Source organism: Phyllostomus hastatus, unplaced genomic scaffold (genome assembly GCF_019186645.2).
Source record: "Phyllostomus hastatus isolate PE091 unplaced genomic scaffold, TTU_PhHast_1.1 phas_scaffold_21, whole genome shotgun sequence".
NCBI lineage: Eukaryota > Metazoa > Chordata > Mammalia > Chiroptera > Phyllostomidae > Phyllostomus > Phyllostomus hastatus.
The window spans coordinates 11,818,500-11,845,347 of NW_025334017.1; the positions used below are offsets into that span (position 1 = coordinate 11,818,500).

The 26,848-nt window shown below is 38.6% G+C and overlaps 1 protein-coding gene across 1 annotated transcript in view; it reads right to left on the reverse strand.

Annotated features, from left to right (window-relative positions):
- The window catches only part of CPA6 (carboxypeptidase A6), a 250,032-nt gene that overhangs the window by 72,481 nt on the left and 150,703 nt on the right, over positions 1 to 26,848 (reverse strand). The window contains exon 3 of the mRNA XM_045861448.1: positions 1,422 to 1,546. Within this exon, the coding sequence (XP_045717404.1) occupies positions 1,422 to 1,546 (125 nt within the window). The remainder of the gene's footprint in view (positions 1 to 1,421; positions 1,547 to 26,848) is intronic.

Here is a 26,848-nt window from a genome sequence, read left to right on the forward strand (position 1 = left end):
AACCCTTGTTTTTTCACTTTCATTAGATCATCTTGCTTCTTCATCCAGAAAACTTAGCAATCAGTTATGATCTCTTTTAACTGGTCTCACATTTACCTCTTCCATCTTAGAGGGTAAGGTTTCTTCCTAATATTCAAACTCACTCCTCCACTTTTGCATTTTTTCCTATCTCATCACCTTCTTCTTCTCTTCTGGTCTTTCCTCTCAGCCTACAGACAAGCCCAAATTGCCCCTCCCCAAACAAATCCCATATCTCAAGCAGTCATTGATGGTGCATCTCCCTGTAGTCACTCCTCATTCTCTGCTTCTCTCCTTATTCTACCTTCTAAGAGCAGTTGTTTTCTCTGCGCTCCATGTTCTCACCTCCTGTTCCCTTCTCTATCTCCTGCTCCTGACAATTTAATCCCACCATTAGAGTTACTAACACAGTTTCTACTGCCAAATCCAAGGAATCTGGTTAGTCCTTTTCTTGCTGGTATCACTGCAGCACTTGGCACCACTGGTGCTCCCTCTCTCGAAAGTCTTTCATTTCTTCTTTGACTCCTGTGACTATCTTCCACTAACTCTATTCCTACCACTCTAACTAGTCCTTTAAAAACCCTCAAAATATCCAAATATCCAAATCTGCTTGAATTTACCTCCTCAGTCACCCAAAGTAGACTTGGCATTATCCTTGACTTCTTCCTCTTGTACCTACGCCAAACTAAGTGTGGAGTCCAGGTGATTTTGCCTCTGAACTATTTTATTAAATGCTCTCCTGATTCCACTACTCTGGTCACAACTCAAAGCATCACTATCTCTTACCTGGGCCATGATTGTAGTTTCTTTCCAGTTATATGTGTGTGGCTCCCTTGCTTACATCCTCGACTTATGCAGTGCCACTCTCAGGAAAAAGTCTGAGTTCCTAACCCTGTACATCAGTCTTCCCACAAGCTACCCCACTTCTCCAGCATTTTTTCTTTCTATTCTTTGATTGGCACTTTGTACACTAATAACACTGAACTACATCAGTTTCCTGCATATACACTATGCTGTTCTTCCCTTTGCTGGCATTGTTCCTTTTGTGCGCAGGGTTCTGACTCTCATCCTCGGCCTAAGTAAACAACTCCTGCAGAAAACTTCCTCTGTCCCTGCCTTCCCACCCACCTTCTCAACACCACTAGGCTGCTGTCCTTTCCTCCCCTAGGAAAAACCTTCTGTGTTTATGCTTACCACTTGGTGATGATGGTGAGATAATATGTCCCTTTCCCTGTTACATTAATAAGCTCAAAGGTAAATATAATTGCTATATGCATGTTGGATTTCCCAATTCAATAAACAGTACCTGAAACATTGTCACTAGCACTCAATAGGTAACCTAAATGTAGTTACCGTTCAGTTCAACTTAGTACAAATAAATTAAGCAATGAAAAAATGCTTACTTGTATGGGATGTTGGCTTCCTGTAAGAAGTCTAACAGAGCTCGGGAACCATTTTGGGGAATATGGACATCAGTAACTGTCCCCTTTGAGACATAGGAGATACTGCTGGGCTGCCACAGGTCCACCTGTAGTGCAGGAACCAACCTGTAATTCACATTCAGTGTAGGTGGGGAAAGATCCATGCCACAATGTCAAACATGTTATCTCGTTTGCATTCAGTAACATAAGCACATTATGGAATTAGACTCAATGCTTGCTTCATTAGGGTAAAATTATTTGCTTTTGAATTTGTTCTCCAAATTACATCATATCCATATAAAATTTGATCATAATTTGTAATAGTTTAAAGACCAATTTATGAAAGCTACAAGGTAAAAATGAGATAACATAGTTCTAAGTATTATTTTGATAATTTACAATTACTAACTGCACAAATATTTGAATAATAATGAGGAAAACAAATATAGAAGTTACCCTTTATCCTACTATACAAGCAAATTGTGGCAGTTTAACAACATCTGGTAACTTTAAATGGAACACTCTCCAGGTACCTCCTCCTTCCCCAACACATGCCTTTCACCAGTTCCTACCAGGTGTTCACATATCCATAGAAACATCCCTTTCTCAGGGAGGACTTGTAAGGTAGTTCTCCTTGTTATGGTTCTTAGAATACCTTGTGCTTTCATTGTGTAACTTCCTCTTACCAGAATGTAAGCTCCATGAGGGCAAAGAATTTGTCCACATGGTTACCACCCTATTCCAAGTGCCTAGAATTGTGCTTTGTGCATATTAGCAACTCAGTTGTTATCTGTTGCATGTGCATGTCCCCACTTAACAATTCACTGTGTGTTTACCATGCATTCACTGTATAGCAGAAAAGCAGGAGCCATGTCTATTTGGCTCACTGTAGTGTCCCCTATGTTTTGTCTAGTGCTCTGCACCTGGTAGGAGCTCCACAGTTATTGAAAGAGTGACTGTATGTTTGCAAACAATATCTCCACTAAAGGGCTAATATCCAAAATATATAAAGAACTAACACAACTCCACAACAACAAAGGTAAATGCAAATCAAAACTGCAAAAATGCAATAAAATACAACCTTACACCTGTCAGAATAACTATTATCAATTAAGACAAGAAAGAAGTGTTGGAGAAGATGGGCAGAAAAGGGAACCCTGGACAATGCTAGTGGGAATGTAAATTGGTGCAGCCACTATGGAGGTTCCTCAAAAAGTTAAATTCTTAACTTTTGTTAAGAGCTACCATGTGACCCAGCAATCCCTCTTCTGAGTATCAACTTGAAAAATTTGAAAACATTTATTCATAAAGATATATGTACTCCTCTGTTCACTGCATCATTATTTCCAACAGTCAAGACATGGAAACAACCTAAGTGTCCTTTGACAGATGATTAAAGAAGACGTAGTACGTATATACAATGGAACACCACTCAGCCATAAAAAAGATGAAATATTGTGTTTTGTGATGACATGAATATATCTTGAGAGCACCATGCTAAGCAAAATAAATCAGATGGAAAAGGACAAGAAATGTATGATTTCATTCATGCATGGGATATAAAACAAAAAGCAACAAATGAACAAACAAAGCAAACTCCTAGACACAGACAACAGGATGGTGGTTACCAGAGGGCAAGGTGGGTGGCGGAGGGGTGAGGATGAAGAAGGCAAAGGGGGTAAAATATATGGTGACAAAAGGAGACTAGACTTTGGGTGGTGAACACATAATACTATACCCAGATGATGTGCTATAAAATGTATAATGTGAACTCACATAATGTTATTAAGCAATATTACATAAATAAATTTAATTAACAACAACAATAACAACAAAAGAAAGAATGAATGAATGAATGACTGCACTCAGCTGGGAGGAAGGGAAGCTTTATCTTCTGCATAAGCCTGGAACTACACTCAATTTAGTGCAATTTCTACAGTCATGTCTGTCTTCTCTCTGCTTTGGGACTCCTTTTTCCTACATTTCCAGCCTTGGCTTGTTGCTAAGCTTTTATCAGATAAGGTTGAGTTTATCTTCACTTAGGTGTCAGTGTCTGCATTCAGTTAGGAACTCTGTAAGACTAAAAATACTTTGTGACTCAAGGAAAAATACACCTTTAGTGATATAATTTAATCTGGAACAGGGTAGAGAATCCTTTATTTTGGGGACAAAGAGCCTACCTATTTTCTTTCAAGCTGCTGACTCTTCTGGTAACTGGCAAAGGCAAATCTGACTCAGCAAACATCCTAGCCCAACAATAATAGAAAACAGAACTGTGGGGCTGGTAGGGATGCTGAGAGATCATTTGATCCATCTGTCAGCCCTTGGGCAAGGATACATCTAGGATTCAAACAAACTGTTCCCAATAGATACAACTAAGCCACATCTTTTTAGTCTCCAAAATAGGAGAGTTGGCAACATATTAATTTAACTTATATCCACATCTAATGAGATAGCAGACATTTGTCTTAATCTCTTACATTGCACCCCAATTTCATTTTTTTCTTGTTCCATTCATCAGCTGGTTTCTCGCCTTTAAGACATAAAGGATGTTGGTATCTTTCATTTTTCTTTATATGTCAGATTTTCTAATCCTTTAATCATCTTTGGGAATTACCAGACTTTCTTTTTTCTGATTGTGTTGTTTTCTATTCTTATATCACTAATTAAAAAACTTTGATTACAGTTGACATTCAATATATTAGTTTTAGGTATACAACACAGTGACTAGGCATTTACATAACTTAGGAAGTGGTCATTCCAATAAGTCTAGTACCCATGTGACACCACACATAGTTATTATAAAATTATTGACTATATTCCTTATGCTGTACTTTATATCTCTGTGACTGCTTTTCTAACTGACTATTTGAACGTCTTAATCCCTTCCCCTTTTCACCCCACAACCTCCCTCCCAGCTGACAACTATCAGTTTATTCTACAGATATCTTTTTGATATTAAGGTTTGCTACCATACCTTAATGCCACTGGAGATGAGAAAATAGTGCTATACTCATAGGATAAAGAGCTACAGGAACGTAAAAGGATATGAATAATGACTCTGAAGATGAGTGTGTAAGTGTTATTTTCTGGAGTGCATGCTAAAATAAGAATCCTCATCCCACAGAAGAGAGTGACTTCCCCATAGGAAAGTTCCCAGAAGCAGTGCGCCCTCCAGCATGACCCAGGGATGCCACCTGGCAAACTAACCTGTCGTCAGAAAGCAGCTGATCTAAAGGAAACCAACTAAAAGGAATCTTCAAAATCAGGCATCGTATTTTGTAATATTAGGAAAGTGAATTCTCATATTAGGAAAGTAAATGAAAATGAATCATTACCTTTTCCCCAGTAATATTTGGCAAAGGCTGTTTGGATAAGTGATGTGGATATTTCGGTCTGGGTGGCAGGCATGTGCCTATATCTTGGTATGGGGTAGAAAAATAGTCATGTGAGATTTGTAATGTTTCACCTGCCTTAACAGATGCTTCTAATCTTTTCAATAACTCCTGAAGATAGGAGCTAATTTTAGATTTCTGAATGAGAAGACTCAGGGTCATAAAGGTCAAGTCTTTTCCCTATGGATGATCAGCTATAAAACAGTGACACTGGGTATGCCTAACTCAGGTATCCATAATTAGCTGACTGGGTAAGTGTCTCAGGATCTTCAGATAATATCTCAGAAGAATAAGCCACATTCAATGTCCTGACTTGGTGTTTGAGGGGTCTAGGTGATGGGTTTCATACCCTGCTCTTTTCTGTCAGGGGTTATTTGTCCTATAAATTAATATGCAGATATTTTAAAGTTCCAATCAGTCCACTATGGGCAGGTTACCCTCAGTCATTTCCATATGGCCATATCACAATTGGATGGAGTGATAAACAGTTGCTGAACTGCAAAACTGGGTGACCCTGGATTATGATGACAACAAAGTGTTGCCAACCTTGTCAGGATAGTCTAAGGCTGTTTGCCAACCATCGCTGGCTATGCAGCAAACAGCCATTTAAATCCAAGGAAAGGATGCTCCTTTGTACCACCTTCTAGCCTTGGCATCAGGTGGTTGTTCCCATGAGTTCCTTTCCTATGATTACCTGTCAAATATCGTCAGACCTATTTAAGAGGTGGAGGCAGTTCAGCGTAAAGGTCAAGAGTATGGATTTTGGAACCCAATGACCCTGAGCTGGTATGCTAGCTCTGGCAGTATTGGCTGTGTGATTTTGGGTGTAGTTTTAACATTTCTGAGCCTCAGTTTCCTCATCTGTCCTGTGAATATAATTGAAAAAGCTACCTACAGCCTTTTCTATAGGATTAACTGGAATAATAGAAGTAAAACACATAGCAGACAGTCTGCCACACAGTGAAAGCCACATATTATTTGTTCTTCTTATTTTTATTATTTTTAGAAAGCATAAACAAAGAAAAGCTGGAAGCAGTAAAGATAAAGTTATATTTTACATGTTTTGGCTAAGATGAAGAATACAGTGAGACTGTCCTCTTGTTCAGTGACATTAAAACCTATAACTGGCGTTAAGGAGGATGGTAAAGCAATAAATAAACCACAAATATGAAGAGAGCTGGACTGTGTTCTAGCCCAAAGGCAGATAGCTACATTTGAAGCCACTCTAATGTAGCGGTTAACTCCCTGAACTCTGAAGTCTGAATCCCTGGGATTAAATTCAGGGTCCCCCAGTTAGCATCCATGTGATGTGGGGCAAGTTCCTTAACCATTCTGGGCCTCACTTTCTTCATCTGTTAAATGAAGATGATAATTCTTGGTTAATTAGTATTTGCTAGTCTTAGTGGTTGTTGGTATGTTATTATTATTATTATAGGATTATGGAGATTATAGAAAATGCAGTGATTAAGAACAGGAATTCTAGAACCAGACAGGCTGACTCTGAATCCCAGCTCTGTTACTTATTAGCTCTGTGACTTTGGACAATTTACTTTAGCTCTCTGCACATTGGTTTCCTCATTTATAAAGTGGGGTTATGAACACTTTATTTTTCATAGATTTGTTAGACTTAAGTAAACTAATACATATACAGTGCCTAAATCAGTACCTGGTGACTAGGAGACGTTCATTAAATAAATAATTCAAAATTCAAAAATAATTTTTTTGCAATATAAAAACAACCATAGTACAGTGTGGCTCTAATTTCATGGCTCCTCCTGTTCTTGTCCTATGCCCACTTATTGGCCTGGTGCAGTCTCCATGAAGCACCCACCTGTCTTTTAGGCCCAAGGCTGATTATACACCTTGTTTAGGGGTCACTGGAATGTGATCAGTGTCCTCCAGCAGCTTCAGGGTGAGTCCCGTATGTGGATATGGAAATACACGTGAGGTGTTCTTTCAACTTGGTAACAGATGGCCTGCCTCCCAGCTTCCCAAAGTAACACAGAAGCACAGGATAGAATGGTCTTGTTCTATATTTCCTCTTATTTTTTATTGGTTTAGAAAAGTCTTAGCAAGTTTTCTGAGCAAGGAAATTTGATATTAAGTTTGTTGTCAACTAGTGTTTGATTACATTTACACAATCATATTAATTCATATATTAGCACACACAAAATTTTAATATACTGAAAAGTGTCCTTTCGTGTTTACCCTTAAAATTGTCTTTTTTGGCCTGGGTCCATATAAACTTCTTGAATCTTCTTTCAGAATCTGTGTCTATCAACTGTGGGGAGGCTTCTCTGACCACCAGGTTTACGTCAAACACCTTTGTTATCTCCTTTCATAGAACCTTAGATACCTTACTTGTATCATTAATTGTTTTATTACTTTCCTCAGGCTCCCATAACAAATTGCAACAAATGAGATGGTTTGAATTCAGAGCTTTTGTTTGTTTGTTTGTTTGCTTGAAATTCTGGAGGCCAGAAGCCCAAAATTCAGGAGTCAGCAGGGCCATACTCCCTCTGAAGGCTCTAAAGGAGGATCCCTCCTGGTTCTTCCAGCTTCTAGTTGCTTCAGGTACTCCTTGGCTTGTGGCCACTTTATTCCAGTCTCTGCATTCGTCTTTAAATGATCTTCTCCTGTTTGTTGTGTCTTTTCTTCTGTCTCTTCCAAGGATACTTGTCACTGGGTTTAGGGTGCATCTGGGTAATCCAGGATGATCTTAGGTTAAAAATCCTTAAGTACCTCTGAAAAGACTTTTTCCAAATTACGTCTCATTCATAGGTTCCAAGGGTTAGGGAATGGGCATATACCTTTTTGGAGGCCACGATTAAACAAACTCACTAGTATTATCATATTAATGTCTGTTTTCCCAATTATCTACACCAGAGTAGAAACTGGATTTCCCCACCCTGCCTTCATCATTATATCCCTAGTTCTTAGAACCATGCCTGGAATACAATAGGCACTAAATATTTTGTAGAAAGAATAAATGAAGCCATGCATTTATTTTTTTCCTCTGTCTTCAAATATATATTCTCTTCAAGATTGCTCCAAAGCATTTTTAGGTTCCTAATTCTAGTTCTTTTTACCAAGAAATTGATAAAGTGGCCACTTAAATTTTGTCTACTCACCTGATTCTCAACTCACAAGTCCTTTGTTTTGAATTTTTATTACATTTAAGTGTAATCTAAGAATATGCTGCTTCTCAGGTCACAGTACTGAATCCTTGTGGTTTGATGACCACAGTGGTCAATTCAGCTATACAGTTAAATGCTTGTTTTTCACTGTATCATTTGTTTTTGCTCTACATCTCATGACTTGCCAACATTTAAAATATCCATGGGCTGCTGAAAGGGAGACTTGGCCAGAGAACATGGTCTCCTATAAACCAAAGGCATTTGGTAGGCTGTTAAATTCCCAAGGCTAATTTTACCTAACCCTGCCTTGTCTTTCCAAGCCCTGAGCATTTTTTAAGTTATCACTTCCCTAAAGCACAGCCCCAATAAAGCCAATAAAAGGCCCCAGGAATTTAAGCAATTAAATTTCTTGTGTTTCACCATTAAAGAAAGATGAAAAATACATTAACTAACAACTAATTAGGGATTAAAATAAATTAACTAACAATGAATTAGGGATAAAAATAATAAAAAATTTGTGGAGGCTCCATATTGGAATAAAATTTAAATCGGTTCAAAAGAAAGCACTGCTTATAAATGTTAATAACACAGCAATTAATACTATAACTTGAGTGCTAGTCATCATGTAAGGGGAGGGTCTGGGTAGATCACTGGAGGGTGGGGAGAAATCCCAAGGCAAAAAAAAAAAGTTTGCCCTTCTCGAGATGGGAGGATCCTTAGGAGGAAGCTGTGTAAAGAAGTTAGCAAAGCAACCGAACAGCAGTGTGACACAACTGGAAGCAGCTTGCATAGAGTGTTAGCAAGGCTGAAAAGACCACAACACATGTGTAACAAGGTGATGCCCCAGTGGAGCAGAGACATGGTGCCCCTGTGAGGCTAAAAATCCCTCCTACCCATTTATGGATCATGGCAGTGGGAGGCCGAGACACAGTGCAGGCTGATGTGCATGGTGGACATTGGCCCAAATTGGCTGGGAATTTGGTCAATTCCACCTCATGTGGGACTTTAAAAAGAGCGTGTGGAAGCTTGCTCTCTTTCCTTTCCCTCACAAGCCCAGTCAGGGGTTGGAGGCCAGAGCATTCCTGGGCTGGTGGGCCCTGGAGAATGTGTGGTCTGACAAGCTCCGTGCCCCTCCACAAATGCAAGAAGCAGTGGGAGGTGGAGGAAAAGGGCAGTATGCTGTGAGTAGGTCGCTGGCCTCCTTGAGTCCAAAACATGCCTGGAGCCAAACTGTGACTGGGAACCTGCTAAGTTACCTGTATTTCCCAAAGGACTGTATTTTTTTTAATAGGTGAAGGTATTTCAGGTGCATCCTTAAGCTAAGCTGACAAGAGGTGGTGGGGTTATTTGCCTTCGGGTGATTTAAAGGAAATAAGCTTTGAGGTAGAAGCCCATTGTTCTTCCAAAATTGTGTAGCCTTTAAATAAACAACCCCTTTCCTTTTTCATCAGACCTCTATCTCTGGAGTTTATTGGCAGTGGGCAGCAGAACCCCATGTGGCTATATGGTAACAATCAGAAAAACATTATTTCTACAACATGAGGAAAAGGTGGGAAGCCCTGGAAAACCTTTGTTTTGGTGTCCAAGTTGTTCCTCTAATTCTCTTTAAGGCTAATTGCTGATTGTAATAATTGGATAGCCAGTCTCATTTATCAAAATAAAGCATGCATATTGGAAAAGGGAAAAATTCTTAACATTTCCCCGAACTATTAATTGGTTCATTCACCAACTTGGAAAGACTGTTGAAGGCTATCAGTCAAAGACTCAGAACATAGGGGTAGTCAGAAAAAGTTTGGCTTATTGTATCAGTGCAACAAGGAGTAATCTCAGCATGAGGGTGTTAGAAAGAACCTTTGGGGTTCAGGTTCATGTTAGATGATTTTGTGAAGGGGATAAGGTAGTGGTATTTTTTTTTCTGGATTAAATACTATCCAAAAGAGAGGTAATTCTATCATTGGATAGCTTAATAATTTTATCTAGAAAATGGGGGAAATAATGTGGGGCTAAAGCTGCAATTGATAAAGAAATCATAGTCACTTGTATTAGCCAAAAAGGGTTTGGTCATTCTTCTGTCTGGACAATGTTATTTTTTGGTCTGTTTAGTCATGATCACCCTAGTCTTGTTTTTTTTTTTTTTTTTAATTTTTTAAATCTTATTTCATGGTGGACACAGAGTGGTCTTGTCTGAAGTTGGTGTTCTATAAAATGATTTATATTCACTAGCAGAACACCAAGTCTAGCTGTGGGTGTGTCAGGTCTGGTGGCCAGGAGCTGCTTTCCCGCTTTTCAGGATAATCACCATTCTACCTAGGTTGTGTGATAACTAACAATATGCCAAGTGAGGTCTGGGAACTCTCAGCATTACCAGGCCAGGGTGACTTGGAGGTGATTTGGGGACTAGGAAGTTTGGGGTTATATAGGATGGGGGATGTAGAGTTGTGCTGGTCCACCCAGGAGAAATTAGGGAGTCCATCATACCTGCCTTTGACACCCTGCATCTTTCTATACCACCTATTATTTCATGTATCACCATCTTTTTCATGTAAAAGAGTCAATACTACCTTATTTCCTGCCTTCAAGGTGACTCCCATAGTAGAGGATCTGAAACTTAGTAGACACACAGGAAATTTATTAGATTAGAGGAGTAATATTTCACTATATTTTGCCAGCTTAAAGTAATTCTATACCTGAGAATCGAGTTGGCACTTTTAGCCTTTAGCTTTACAAAATGGATAGGAATTATGAGAAATCACCTGGTACATCACCTGGATATTCATTAATAAGTATATTTGAAACCAAGAGCTCCCAGGCTGCATCCCATAAAGTAATAAAAACTCTCCATCCTCTTTTGATGATTTATGGTTTTAACATTGAGGACTTCTCCATGATACCTGCTTGCTACATTTAGAAGTATTCCATTTGGTGTTTGAATGAGTATGATAGTGCATTTACATTTTAAAAACCTGGTTCTTTTCTGAGACGTAATACTCACTGAAAAGCACTTCAGATTTTGTTGTGCATTTCCTTTTCAGATTCTGGCTCAAGAACTCTACTATGTATTATCCAAAGAAATCAAACAAAACATCTTTGGTTTATTGAAAAAAATCCCCAACTTAGGAAGAAAAAGAAATGGCTTCTTCCTGGTTCTACCTAAATTTCAACATGTCACATTTCAGAGCCTTAATTTTTTAAATTAAAAATTAAGTAGTTAAACTACATGACTTCCAAGTACCTCTTAAACCATAATTCTGCCAAATTCAATGTGCCTTTCTGAGTATAATAGCTTACATTGCCCTAGAAAAATCTTTTTCAAATTTACCCATATTTTCTCCTTATTCTGAAAGTCAGGATTACTCTCTCAGAAATTTAGCACTAGAATCCTCTTTCATGGACTTATAGACCAGTATTGAAAAATAATATAAAGCAAGAAAACTATTCAATTTTTTAGAAGTTATTTTCAACCCCTTTGCTGAAAGCAATTCCCAAAGTGGCTAAGGAGAGGAAATGGAAATCAGCATATTATCTTCTTCAACATTAATTGCCACCTGTATGGTAAAGGCCAGTGAAGGATCCTCAAAGTGGAGGGCTGAATGATCGAGCAACTGGATCATCAACCTTTGAACAATCCGGAGGATCTGGGTGTTGTTCTGTCCCTCAGTTATTTGTAAGAACAGGCTGATTTCCAAAAGACCAAGCTATGGTAACTACCCCACATCCATTCATTTTTTTTCTGAGCAGCTACTGAGACTCAGCCACTGAACTACAGGCTGAGGACACAATGATGAGTAAGACACAGCTCTCCTCTGAAGGACTAAGCAGACATTACATGCTTAGTCTACAGAGAGAAGACACATGAAGACTATTCTATTACATTTGGGGAGGAAGTTTGGGGCATCTTCCCAGGAGAGGTGTTACCTGTGCACAATACTGAATGACGAGTAGTAGTTAACCTGGCAAAACTGAAGGCAAGTGGAGTAAGAGGCATCATTTTGAGGCTTCCATGCAAGGTGGGTTGGATCAGGGATAGGCGAGTGAAAAGAGAGTGACAATGTTGAAATTTACCTGAGCCCTGTGATCCTGGAACTTGGTGAAAGTTACACTGCTCCTCTGTGTTCTAGCAATGGCTTACTGCAAGGGATCACCCTCTGCATAATGACATAAGAAGGGTCCATGGATTCCACCCTTCTTTGTCTAGGACAAGCCCAGACGTAATTCCTCAGATTCCTGTTCTTTGCCTCATAAATAATTAGCTAAACTGTTTTTTCCTACTGGACAATCTGGACAAAATGCCTGCTGCCTTGACTTGACTAGGCATTAGTTAAGATTCTTTCTTTCTGCCAGGCCCCTTAACTTTTACCCATGCTTAGCCTGAGACAAAATACATCTTCTTCTGAGCATCAACTGACCTCATGATGAACATCCTCTGATCTACTGTCTGTTCATCCCAGTTCCCTATTCCTGCTTCTTTCTAGCCTTGTTCACTCTTCTCCATACAACAAAGCCCTTTTGAGACTTAGATATCTTCAAATCAGTTTGTTCTCCCTATGGCAATAGTCTCTCTTTTCCTTCACTTGCAATAATTCTTTTCAATAAAGCCTCTGCTTACCTAAATCAGATTTGTTTTTTATTTGATGCTACTATATAAAAGCATGCTCATGGTTTATTTGGAGAATGAAAGCACAGAAGTTCTTTTAACCAACTTTCATGTAATGGATCCTGATTTAACTAATAATGATCTTCTATATTGACAGGACTTCCTGTTATAAGATGTGAAATGAATATATTGCCATCCCACCACTCCCGCATAATCACCTCCAAAATAATAAGGAGAACCTAACAGATACTAACTTTATCTTTGATGAAACTAGCTGTATACCAAAGCAATAAAATATGAATATTGAAAGCAAATAGAGAATAGTAAATTACTTAACTGATCAGAAAAATTTCAGATTTAACCAGCCAGGGATGAGGTATGGGATATCAATGAAAAGCAAGTTCATGAGCTCCACAGAAGCCTGGGCAGGCTCAGGTATTGGTATTACTGTGAAATATGGAAGGTGGGAATGAAGGAAGGTGATAAAAAAACAGAGACCTTTGAAAATCTGAAAAATGGCTCTAAATTCTCAATGCACAAATATCACTCTCAGGTAATGGGCCCTTGCCTATCCCTCAGAGAAACATTAGGTTGGCCAAAAAGTCCATTTAGTTTTTTCTGTAAAATAAAAGACACATTATTTCATTTTCACCAATAACTTTATTGGTTTGGATAGTTTGAGTATGTCAGCTATTTCCCACATGGTATAGCATTCATTGTTCTTAATTATTGTCTTGATTTGATTGCTGTCAACTTCAAGTGGACTACTCAACTATGGAGCATTGTCCAGTAAGAAATCTCCAGCATGAAACTTTGCACCACTTTTGCTACATTTGATCAGTCACAGCACCTTCTCCATACACTGCACAAACCTTTTTTTTTTTGAATTTCAGTTGCGTTTTTACCTTACCTGAAATAATAAAGCCAAAAGTGTTGTGTATTTTTTTCCATCTTCAATATTAAAATGACTACACAAAAATTCACCAATTTTGATAAGTTTTTTAAAAATGGACGCTGATATGACAGCTATCACAATACAATCAAACAAAATTGTTTTGAATGAAGTTAAAACCAACTGAGTGCTACTAGAGCCATCTTACAGTAAAAAATGAACTTTTTGGCCAACCCAGTATGTTTTCTGGAGAAATTGAAACAGAGAGGCTTTGAAGTGGTGATACAGAGCATAGAAGAGACTGGGGTTGGATGGAAAATGGGTAAATTAAGTGAAAATATACATACCACCTGGCTGCTTTGGGTTGTCAAGGAACATGTATAAAGGACACATAGACAAAGCCAAAGGGTGTTACGATTGAGGGTGGGAGGTGTGGATGGATTGGGAAGGGGAAAGTGGTGGTGGGGAAGTGGAGACAAGTGTATATGAACGACAACAAAAAAATGTAAAAAAAAGTATATGGATAAAGTGTTCGATTTAACAGAAACACATAAGTACTACTAATGTGAACATACCCAAAATACACAGGAAAAATTGACAATATCATAAGGATTATAAATTATAAATCCTCGGTTATTTCTCAGTAACAGAAAGATCATACTTCCTTCTCAAGCACACACAGAATTTCTTGAAAATTGGCTCAGTATCAAGATACAAAACAAGTCTCAACAAATGTCAGAAAATGTATGTCAATCAAATATTCTGTGATTACAGCATAATTAAATTTAGAAATCAACTTCCGGGCAAGATGGAGGCATAGGTACATCCTGTGCCTCCTCGCACAACCAAAAGAAGGACAACAACAATTTAAAAACAAAACAAAAAAAAACCCAACCAGAACTGACAGAAAATTGAACTGTATGAAAGTCTGACAACCAAGGAGTTAAAGAAGACACATTCATCCAGACTGGTAGGAGGGGTGGAGCCAGGCAGCTGGGCAGAGAGGACTCACCACAAGGTGGCAGCTGGATGACAAGGCAGCAGTGGGTGGACCCGGCCAAGTGGCGGATAGTGGACTGGGCAGTCCCACATCTGCACACAGATAAACTGGGAGGAACAACTGGAAGACAGATCATGCAATCCAAGGCCCTAGTGAGGGGAAACAAAGCCTCAAACCACTGATTGAAAATGCCTGTGGGGATTGAGGCAGCAGGAGAAACTCCCAGCCTCACAAGAGTTCACTGGAAAGACCCACAGGGTCCTAGATTGTTCATAAACCCACCCACACAGGAATCAGTACCAGAAGGGCCCAATTTGCTTGTGGGAAGCAGGGAAAGTGATGAAATCTGGCAGAGAGTGGAGCAAGCGCCACTGTTCCCTCTTGAACTCCTGCCCCACGTACAGTGTCACAACGCAGCGACGTGAGTTGCCCCACCCTGGTTAACACATAAGGCTCTGCCCCTTACTATGTAACAGGAACATTAAGACCAAAAAAAAAAAAATGGCCCAAATGAAAGAACAGATCAAAGCTCCAGAAAAGATATGACTAAGTGATGAAGAGATAGCCAACCTATCAGATGCACAGGTCAAAACACTGGTAATCAGGATGCTCACAGAATTGGTTGAATTCGGTCGCAAATTAGATGAAAAACTGAAGGCTATGCTAAGTGAAATAAAGGAAAAAGTACAGGGAACCAATAGTGATGGGAAGGAAACTGGGGCTCTAATCAATGGTGTGGACCAGAGGAAGAAAGAAACATTCAACCAGAAAAGAATGAAGAAACAAGACTTCAAAAAAAAATGAGGAGAGGCTTAGGAACCTCCAGGACATTATTAAATGTTCCAACATCCGAATTATAGGGGTACCAGAAGGAGAAGGGGAAGAGCAACAAGTGGAAAACTTATTTGAACAAATAATAAAGGAGAACTTCCCTATTTTGGCAAAGGAAATAGAGTTCCAGGAAGTCCAGGAAGTTCAGAGAGTCCCAAAGGAGTTGAACCCAAGGAGGAACACACCAAGGCACATCATAACTACATTACCCAAGATTAAAATGAAGGAGAGAATCCTAGAAGCAGCAAGATAAACAGAGACAGTTACCTACAGAGGAGCTCCCGTAAGACTGTCAGCTGATTTCTCAAAAGAGACCTTATAGGCAAGAAGGGGCTGGAAGGAAGTATTCCAAGTCATGAAAGGCAAGAACCTACATCCAAGACTGCTCTATCCAGCAAAGTTTTCATTTAGAATGGAAGAACAGATAAAGTGCTTGTCAGATAAGGTCAAGTTAAAGGAGTTCATCATCACCAAACCCTTATTATATGGAATGTTAAAGGGATTTATCTAAGAAAAAGAAGATAAAAAATATGAACAGTAAAATGACAGCAAACTCACAATTATTAACAACCACACCTAAAACAAAACCAAAAGCAAACTAAGCAATCAACTAGAATAGGAACAGAACCACAGAAATGGAGATCACATGGAGGGTTATTGACAGGGGAGTAGTAGTGAGGAGGGGGAAAAAGGTACAGAGAATAAGTAGCATAAATGGTAGCTAGAAGAGAGACAGGGGGAGGTTAAGAATAGTACAGGAAGTATAGAAGCCAAAGAACTTATGTGTATGACCCACAGACATGAGCTAAAGCAGGGGAATGTGGGTGGGAGGCGATGTGCAGGGCAGAGGAGAGTGAAGGGGGGAAAATGGGAAAACTGTAATAGCATAATCAATAAAATATATTAAAAAATAAAAAATAATAATTTAGAAATCAGTGACAGAACCTATATACATTTAGAAATTTAAAAATGCACTTTAAATAACTTGTGGATTACAAAAGACACAGGGGAAATTAGAACCAAATCAAAACTAAATACAAACTTTCTAAGAGAGAAATTTATGACCTTGAACACTAAAGCTACAAGAGGATACAAAAATTGATGAGTCATATATCTAAATCAAGAAGTTAGGAAAAGAATAGCATAACCTACAAAAAAGTAGAATATAGGGCATAATACAGCTAAGAGATAAATTGAAATGAAAAACAAATGTAATTGTGAGAATCAACAACACACAAAACTTGGTCTTTGAAACATTTAAAATAGAAAAAGTGTTAGCAAATGTGCATAAGAACAAAGGAACGAAGACTCAATCAATATTAGCAATGAGAACAATGTAAACTCAGATTTATCAAATTAACAAAAAGTGGATACTATAAATGATCTTAAACCAATACATCTGAAAACAAAAATGGAAAAAAAATCATAGGAAAACATAATTCACCAAAATATAACTTAAAATCATCTTAAGAATAAATAAAAAATCTGAATGGGTCATTATCAATGAACACACTGAATTAGTAGTTAAATACCTGCATCCTTCCCAGCGGTGGTGTGCCCCCAGCCTCATAAAACAAGACAACACAGCAGCAGGCTCAGGGGAGCTCTGACATGTACACAATGCACAATCTCAATCTTACTTCAACTCTTCCAGACTTTACAGAAAAAAAAATGCTTCTAAAATAATTTCATGAGGCTACTATGAATTTTGATAAGAAAAACCAGGCAAGGATAGCATGAGGAAAGTAATTATAAGCCAATCTTACTTATGAACACAGGTGCCAATCTTAAAAATGTATTTTAGTAAGCCAAATATAAAAAAATACTAAAATCATGACTGAATGCAGTTGTAGTTTAACATTAAAAACCTATGAATGGATTTTGTCATATTAATAGTAATTTACTAAAGAAAAGAAACAATATGATCATATCAGTATACTCAGAAAAGTAACTTCTAAAATTTTACATCTATTTAATTGTAAAATATCTATAGAAATTAGTATTAAAAAGTATATTTCCTTAATCTAGTAAAAGGTATATACCAAACACCTGCAAACATTTATATGCAGCACTAGTGTTCAAAGCATTCATTTTAAAGTCAGATACAAAGTAAAAGTGCTCTAATACCAATTCCATAGACTCATACTAAGGGTCATTGCTAAAGCAAAAGAACAATTAAAAGGTTAGTGGCATTAGGGATATATCAATATAAATACAAAGTTCTGTCCATAAAGTAGCCAGCCATGTACTATGAAAAATAGAGATATTTATTGAAGAAGATTCAAGATATGAGAAACATTGTATGTAGTACAATGATGCCCCAGTCCCCTTCAAAGTAGGCACCCTGGGACTTCACACAGTTTCCCCAATTGCTATCAGTTGCCTTGTGGTATCTGTTGCCTTCCTGAATCTCATCGACAGTCTGAAACCTCTTTCCTTTCATAGGTGATTTTTGTTTTGGGAAAAGCCAGAAGTCTCTGAGTACCAAATCTGGGCTGTAGGGGTAGCTGAGTCACCTGCTGTTTCACCAAAAACTCTGCACAAGATGTGATACATGAGTACATGAGCCCTTCCAACATGAGTGGGCACATTGTTGTAATGAAGCTGCCAATCACTAGTTGCCCATAGCTGCAGCCTTCTGAATCATCTGAATAGTTTCTATGGAGGAATGCTCAAGCCTAAAGCAAAAGTGACACAGATTTATTGCTCTGCTCACTCAGTCATTTTGAATGTGATGGCCACACAGTGCACATGCCCACTCAATGGTGTCTACCACCCCCACTGACTAGTACAGTGAAGTCATCATTGTTCATGCATGTGCATTCCAGTCCACTCTCCTTGGCTGCCAGGTTACATTGATGTCACTCAAACCATTCTCATTATATTAACAGTGGCTGGACTTTTTCTGGACAGACCTGGTATATATACATGTATCAATATAGCTGTGTATTCATTGGCCTTGAAATTTCTTCACAAAAATAACAGTAAATGGAAAAGCAAATTATAGAATAGTAGGAATAGGTGACATCACCAAAATGGTGACTTTAGCCTTTGTCCTCCAACAAAGACTGGTGATTAGACACCCATGAACAGAAACAAATGTGGGGGAACTCTGGAGTACATTTAAGAAAGTTTAGCAACAGGTGGAACAAACACCATGAGAATAACTGCACAAAAAGAGAAAGAAGATGGCTTCGTGTTGCCAGCATCAACCCATCCCCTTGATCAGCATCAGGAGGGTACTTCACAGATAAAGGAGTTCTCCTCACCAGGAAAGGAAGGGCTGGGGGAGTGCCCAGCTTCTTCAGTCTTTTGGGGTCCCACACTATGATCCTGCTTCAGTTTCATCTCAGGCTGACAAAGCTGAGGTGCATAGAAGTGGTACAAACAAGGAAGAAAAGCAGGGGCTACCAACTGCAGCTGTGCAGTGGGAACAATCAGGGCCCACAGTGACCTGTTCTATAGATAAACCCAGCAGCTTTTTCTGCTGGAGAAGGAACCAACTGCCAGCACAGCAGCCACACCTCCTGCAGATTTCACCAGCTTCTGCCCCACAGGGTCACATTTGTTGATAACAGCTGCCTGAGTCCCTCCTTGTCTCCCCTTCTCCCACTGGAGGTTGGGAACTGCACTTGCAGTCAGCTCAGGTCTCTGTGGCTGTGTGAATATAAGGTACCAGCTTATGACTGACCCATAATGCTGTGTATATACTTATGGCTGCACCTCTAGCTATATGCCACTGAACTGACACCTGTCACCAGCCCCTACTGCAATGTGAACACCTTGGGAGAGATTGTGTAGCCATGGGAGAGCACACTGACAACCAGGGCTTCTGCAGCTATTTATGGACATGATTAAGCTCTATCTTCTGTCACTAATCTGTAGTATCATACTCACCTGTGGTTAGCCTCTCTGGCTGCACACCTGCACATCCCAGCCCAATTCCTGTCACCAGCCTCAACTGCAGTGCACATGCCCAGGGGGAGATTGCACAGTCATGGGAAAGCATACTGATAGCCAGGGTCCCTGCAGCTGCCAGACAGCCCAGAGTTGGCCCAGGCCCTTCTGCCTGCCCTGGCCCTCACCACTACGAGTGTGTCTGCATCCGGCCCCTGCCACTACACAGGCACATGCACCCGGCCACCACAGCCAGTGTGTGCCTCCTACCAGATCTGGTCACCACTGCTGACTGCCCTGAACTTTAGCCACTGCACCTGGAGGTACTGCTAAGAACTCCAATAGCCCTTGTAGCCACTGTGGACATCTCACAGCTCCCACCAGGGACCACACAGTTGTTGATGCCATGGACCCCAGTGGCTGGAAATGAAGAGCCATAATGCTGTCCTGCACCTGGCGCCACCACCTGCCCTTGTACTTGGTGCTCTGCACCACTAGACTCAGGGTCACACATGCCCTAGCATACCCGCACTTGCAAGTTAGAATCTTCCCTTACTGAAGTTAGTCCATAAAGTCTGGAAAAAGTGACTGCCTCTTCAAAGGTGCAGGCACCTATGCCTACAGGGATCACAGGGAATTAGGGAAACATGACTCACCAAAGGAATACAGTAAAACTCCAGTAACTGGCCCTAAGGAAATGCAGGTCCAGGAATTGCCCAACAAAAAATTAAAGATAATTATTTTAAAGATGCTCAGAGAACTACGAAAGAATACAAATAAACAATTTAGTGATATTAAGAAAACATTAGATGAACAAAATGGGAAGTTAAAAAAATAGAAAACATAAAAAGAACATATTCCAAAGACCCATGGATGTGAACAATAATGTGGGGATTGCCTGAGGGAGTTGGGGGTGCTGGAGGTGGGCAAAGGGAAAATGATTGGGAGAACTGTAATAGCATAATCAGTAAAATATAATTTTAAAAAATTTTGGAGTTGAATAATACAAGGACTAAACTAAAGAATTCAGTGATTTCAATAGCAGACTTGACCAAACCGAAGAATTAGTGAGCTAGAAGATAGGTCAACTGAAATTATCCAATTAGAAGAGCAAAAAGAAAAAAGAATGAAAAGGAATAAAGAAGGTTAAATGATTTATGGGCTACCACAAAAAGAAATAACACATCACGAGCATCCCAGAAGAAGAGAGGAAGAAAGGGGAAAACATTTATTTAAAGAACAGTGGTTAAGAGATTAAACCTGGGGAGAGATTTGGACATCCAACTTCTGAGTTCATGGAACTAATAGATTACTCCATAATTTTGATCTAAAATGATCTTCTCCAAGACATGTTTAAAAACTGTCTAATATCAAAGGCAGAGAATATTAAAAGTATCAAGAGAAAAAATGTCTCTTAAAAAGGAACCCCATTAGGCTATACTAGTGGATCTGTGGCATAGAACTTGCAGTCAGAAGAGAATGAGATGATATATTCAAAGTGCTAAAGAAAAAAAAAAGAACTGTCAACAAAGAAAACTTCACCTGGCAAACTTGTCGTTCAGATAACAAGGCCAGATAAAGACTTTCCCTAATAAAAGCTGAGGGAATTCATCACTAAACCTGCCTTACAAGAAATGCTGAAAGAAATGCTTCAAGCTGAAACAAAAGGAGGCTAATTAGTAGCATGAAAACATGGAAATATAGACCACACTGTTAACAACAACCATATAGTTATAACAATTATAACTATAGTTAATAATAACTATGGTATTGTTATAAGTATAGTTAACAATAACTATGGTATTGTTAACTATATTTATAAAGTTATAAACAACTATAACTTTTAGTTATAAGAAATATAAGTTCTGGGTATCTAATGCATAGACTTATAATTATAGTTAACAATATCATATTATACACTTCAAAGTTGCTAAGAGACTAGATCTTAAATGTTCTCAACACAAAAAAGAGATGGTACTTATGTGATGTGATGGAGGTATTAGGTAATGCTACAGTGGTAATCATTTAGCAATATGTAATTATGTTAAAAGAACAAATTGTATACCTTAAACTTATACAAAATTCTATGTCAGTTATCTCTCAATAAAGCTGGAAAAAAGAATAGTTAGTAGAGTATGATGCCATTTGTACAAAAGCAAATATATATATAATAAAATTATATTCTACATACACGCACAAATTGGGATGAATACAAAAATAGATAGGAGGAAAAGACCCATAATTCAAGCCATTTGAATCCTACAAGAAGATGTTTGATTTCTGGTAGAGAATGCTTCCCAACTCTGCCATCTACAAGAATTTTTATCCTCACCTGTTCCTTTCAAGTCTTTTATACATTCTAGTTAGAAATCTGCCTGCTCACCGGGGACAAGAGACTGGTACCTTCACAGGAAGATGGGATCAGTCAAATGTAAATTAAGACAGAATAATTTAATATCACAGAGACATTCAAAATTTTTAATGCAAATATGTTTAGGATACCACTATTAAGTTATCTGAACCTAACTACTTAATAAGCATAACTGTTGGGTATTTTTTTTTCCACTTGGCAATGTATCAAGAACACTTTCCAGTCAATACATACAGATCTATTCCAAAGTGTGCATACCAATAATTTGTTGATGAATTTGGGTCCTTAGAAAACAAATTCCAAAAGTGCAACTATTGCCCTCTCTCTGAAATATCTGAAGACAGATTTCTTTGTGGCATATGTTTTATACATGTTTTATATTCCTGAAACTCTTCTAACTCTTTTTTGAAGCACCTAGGCTGGAATAGATGATAAATTTCTGGTACTCTGGTTTTTCCACAGTACATACCTGGGCACCTATTAGATGCCTAGCTTTTCTTGTTAATTGACTAAGCTGGTGCTTCCACTCTGTTGGTGGAACTTTAAATCCAGGAGCCTCTGCTGTTGAATAAACCATATACATTCACGGAAGATCATGCGAGGCTTTCCAATGTGGTGTGGACCTGGTTCTGTTTCCACCTTGCTGTTGCTGACATGCCTCTCCTCCTTCCTGTGCTCTGGATTGTCTCTAAGGTCCAGGAAGACCTTAATGATGATAGCTACACATCAACGTGGCCTGCTGGCCTTACAATGCTGAAGTGAATGCAGTACTCTGGAGGCTTAGCCTATGATGAACAGGCTCCATTGGTATCAACTGACAGTGCTTAGATTCTTGTGTTAAATATTTCTTTGAGATCACCAGCTTAGGGATTGTGTACGACGATGTCCCCTTTTCATTCCTCTACATAAATACATGCTCCCATTAGCTGTTCTTACTCACTGGGTTGTTATTACATTGATAATTTATTGCCCTCTTTCCTATATCTAGTGGTCACCAAATATGTATCATAAAATTCATCTTTTATTGACATTTATTCTAAATTGCATGAGTGAGAAAAGATGGGCACAATGCACAAGCACATATAGACGTTTTTGAGGCTGAGCATGTTGAATTTAATAATTAGATATTTTAGATGTATATTTGTAAATGTAAGTGTTAGCACTCCTGGGTGCTGTTCCTAGCTAAAAAATGACTTATTCTAGGATTAGTAGAAGTTGGGCTTCATTTAGGTAAGATTTTCTTTAGAGAGTAATAGAAATGATGCTTTTGTTAATCTGATTTCTAGTTAAACTGGAACAAAAAAATTCAATCACATAACTTTGCACACTCTGAATGGGACCGACAGTAAGTAACTGGTTGCCCTTACAAGCTCACCTCCATCACTCTATCCTGGAGTCAGATCATCTGTCAAAGGCAAGAAGATGCTGTAGCTGTAGAAGGGGAAGAAGAAAGACCACATACACTGACAGCCAAGTGGTTCTTTCCATAGAAGATAACTGCTAATTTTTAAAATAATTAACATTTTTCAAATGTCCAGCAGTTTAAGATCTTTAAACCACCAAAACCATTCATTTCTGAAGTGATAGTTCCATTCACATGACTCTTACACCTGGGCAATATTAGAAAGTTATATTTTTATAAGAAAAAGAAATAAAATGCATTAGAATCAGAGAGAAAAATATAAAACTATATGTATTTGTAGATGACATATATCTAGAAAACACTGAAGACTGTAATAAAGATCTGGTAGAATAAATGAACTGAGTAAAGTTACAGGATACAAAATCAAAATGCAAAAATCAGTTGTTTTATACACTAATAACAATAAGAAAGAAAAATTAAGAAAATAATCCCATTTACAATTGTATCTAAAAGAATAAAATACATAGAAATAAATGTAACCAAGGAGGTGGAAGACCTATACACCAAAAAGTATAAGGTATTGAAGAAGACTCAAATAAGTGGAATGATATTCTATGCTCACACATTGGAAGAATCAGTTTTGTTAAAATGTCTGCACTACCCACAACAATGTACAGATTCAATGCGATCCCTATCAAACTTTCAATGACATTTTTTACAGAACTAGAGCAAACAATCTTAAAATTTGTATGGAAACACAAAAGATCCCAACTAGCCAAAGAAATTTTGAGAGAGAAGAACAAAGCTGAGAAATCATACTTTCTGATTTCAAGTTGTATTATAAATGAATAGTAATTAAAACAGTATGGTATTGGCATACAAAGAGACACATAGATCAATGGAACACAGGATAGCATGCCAAGAAATAAACCCATGCACATATGGTCAATTAATTTATGACAAAGGAGCCAAAAATATACAATGGGGAAAGGACAGTCTCTTCAATAAATGGTGGTGGGAAAACTGGACAGTCATATACAAGAATGAAACTGAACCCTAATCTTGTACTACACATAAAATCAGCTCAAAATGGATTAAAGACTTTACCATAGACCTGAATGCCCAGTCAGGGGATAGATGCACATCACAGGTCAATGTCTAAGGTGTAATATCCTTTAATAGTAACAGGTAGCACTTGCCTATGTCTATTCCTACAACGCCTTCCTCCTCCCAGCGCCGGACATGGGAGACAACTATTTTCTACTATGTCCATTTATATTATCTAGCAACAAAACTTTATATTACAGCTTCTCAAACTTTAGGAAACATCAAACTCATCTGGATATCAATTTGGACAAAATGAGGATTTTTGGGACCTACTGCCAGATACCCTGACTTCAAGAATCCTGGGTTGGTGCAAGGGAATCTGTGTTTGTAAACAGCTGACTAGGCAATTCTGAAATGCAGTCATCCTTTATGCATTCATGGGGAACTTGTTCCAGAGTGTCCACAGATACTAATATCCACAGATGCTCAAGTCCCTTACATAAAATAGCATAGAACAATGCATACAGTGAGCTCCCTTTATCCTCAAATTTCCAACTGCGGATTGAACACTGTTTTTGATCTTCGGCTGGTTAAATCCCACAGATGTGAAAACTGTCGGTACAGAGGACCAACTGTGGTTGGTCTGAGGACCATGCTTTATGAAAGTCTTCTGCATTTAAGGACTGTTCTTTCATGTAGTCATTAATGACAATACAAAATTTAACTATAGTTCTAAGACATTGAAAGTTTCCCTGCTAACTTTGTACATCAAGAAACCCATAGCAGCACTTAATCACCTGCTCATTTTCAGTGACTCTTGGAGAAAGGTCAAGTCTTGCTATAGTTGGAGAGGAAAACTCATTTATTTGGCTGCAGGAAAGGATTTGCATATGGGTATTACTGTAGCAATAGGAACAAAATTGATTCCCAATTTGTCCTGAATCAAATCTACACATTATATGCATTTTTAAAAATGTTCAAATGCAGATACAGTGTGTTCTAATAGAATGTACATTTCTGTAATTCAAAGTAGCCTCAACATGATTGGTACTTAGCCTATTCAGCCTGCTGTGACAGAATATCAACAGTAATTTATTTCTCACAATTCTGGAGGCTAGGAAGTCTAAGGTCAAGGTGCTGGCCAATTCAGAGTCTGGTGAGAACATGCTTCCTAGTTCATAAAGCCATCTCTTCACTGTGTCCTCACATGGTGATGGGACAAGGATGCTTGCTCTCTGGGGTCTCTTTTATGAGGTCGCTAATCCCATACAGAAGGGCCCCACCCTCAAGACCTAATCACCTTCCCAAGGCCCTGTCACAGTAGGGATTATGTTTCAATATGAATTTTGGGGAGAGGGGACACAAACATTCAGTCCCTAGTGGTAATACAGGGTAATGTCAAAATCCTAAATTTTCATTGGTTCATACAAGATTTTCCCGGTGCACTGCCAAGTGACAGAAGCTGAACACAAAGGGTAGCAGAGCACAGGAAGGCCCAGAGGAATACATGACCACTCACGATCCCACTCACCCCATATCCTCACTGTTGTCTCGGCTTGGCCACTGCTCTGTCTTGGAAGTAGCCTTTGCTTGGTTTTCCCTGATTCTTCTGAATGTTGTCTGAATGTTGTTGCTATAAAGCCCATTGGCTTCAACCCTTCTGTTACCTTTTCCATCAAGTTGCTGTTATTTACTGCAATAAATGCTCACCATACCTATATTAACTGTCATATTTATTCATTAGAAATTCAGTATTTTATTAGGGGTTTTTGTTGTTAGTATTCTGCTTATGAAACTGCATAGGTTTAAGTGGTCTGTCACTAATCCAGTTTATCTCAAGAGCCTTGTTATTTTTAGTGTGTAATTATGTAGAATGAATGAAAAGAATGTAATTTTCTAGAATACATATATTGCATTACAGCAAAAACAGCTACATTCTTAAACAAAAAGGAAATGATTTTTCTATGTGTTGTTTCAAATCATTACATTCTTGTTTATTGCCATGAAGAGGAATGCTGAAGAGTGGACAGGTTCGACTTTGAATTTGGAATCACTAGGCCTTGGTTTCTGCACCACAGCAGGGAGTTTGGTTTCTGAATCATATAGCTTCTTACAGTGGCAGAGTGCTGCTCAGTTTCTGACAAATGTGCAGTTAAAGACCCAAGAATCAAACCAGGTACTTGACACACACACAAAAAAAAAGTATGGAAAGAAAGAGGTAGATTTCTTCGGGGCATCCTAAAGTTGTGAGGATCACAGGGGGTTTCTGGCGGCATCATGTATAAGAATGAGGATTTTTACTCCACTATTATTTTTTTAAACCATTTTACCAGTTTAAGTATAAAGTTTAGTAGCATTAAATATATTCACACTGCTGTGAAATATATTTACAGAAATTTTTCATCTATATCCATTGCATAAGCCTCCTTTCCCCCCACTACTACTATTTAAAAAAAAAAATTCCCGACTATTTGCCAATTGAGCAGGTGGTGACTGTATGCATATATGAAATGACCTTTACATGAGGAGTCATGAAAGATTCAGAAACCCAGGGTAATTCACTTTAACCAGGTTGGGAATAAATCCAGGAAAAGGGGGAGCTATTTTTAATCTTAAGAGCAGAACTGTGGTCAGGATGCACTGTCAGAATTCCAGGTGTATCAATTCATAATTCCCAGAAAGGAACTCGGATGCCTGTGAAGCTGGCCTGAGGCCTTTCCCGGCAACTCCAGAGCATCTGCTGCTTCCTTCTGTTGTGTTCAGCAACGTCCTGGTCCGGCACACAGAACATTAACTTAGGACCAGGGTGCCCTGGCCCTGGCTTTCCTGTTAAACAGCAATGAGTAGGTAACAAAGTTGAACCCATAGTACAAAGCTCACGC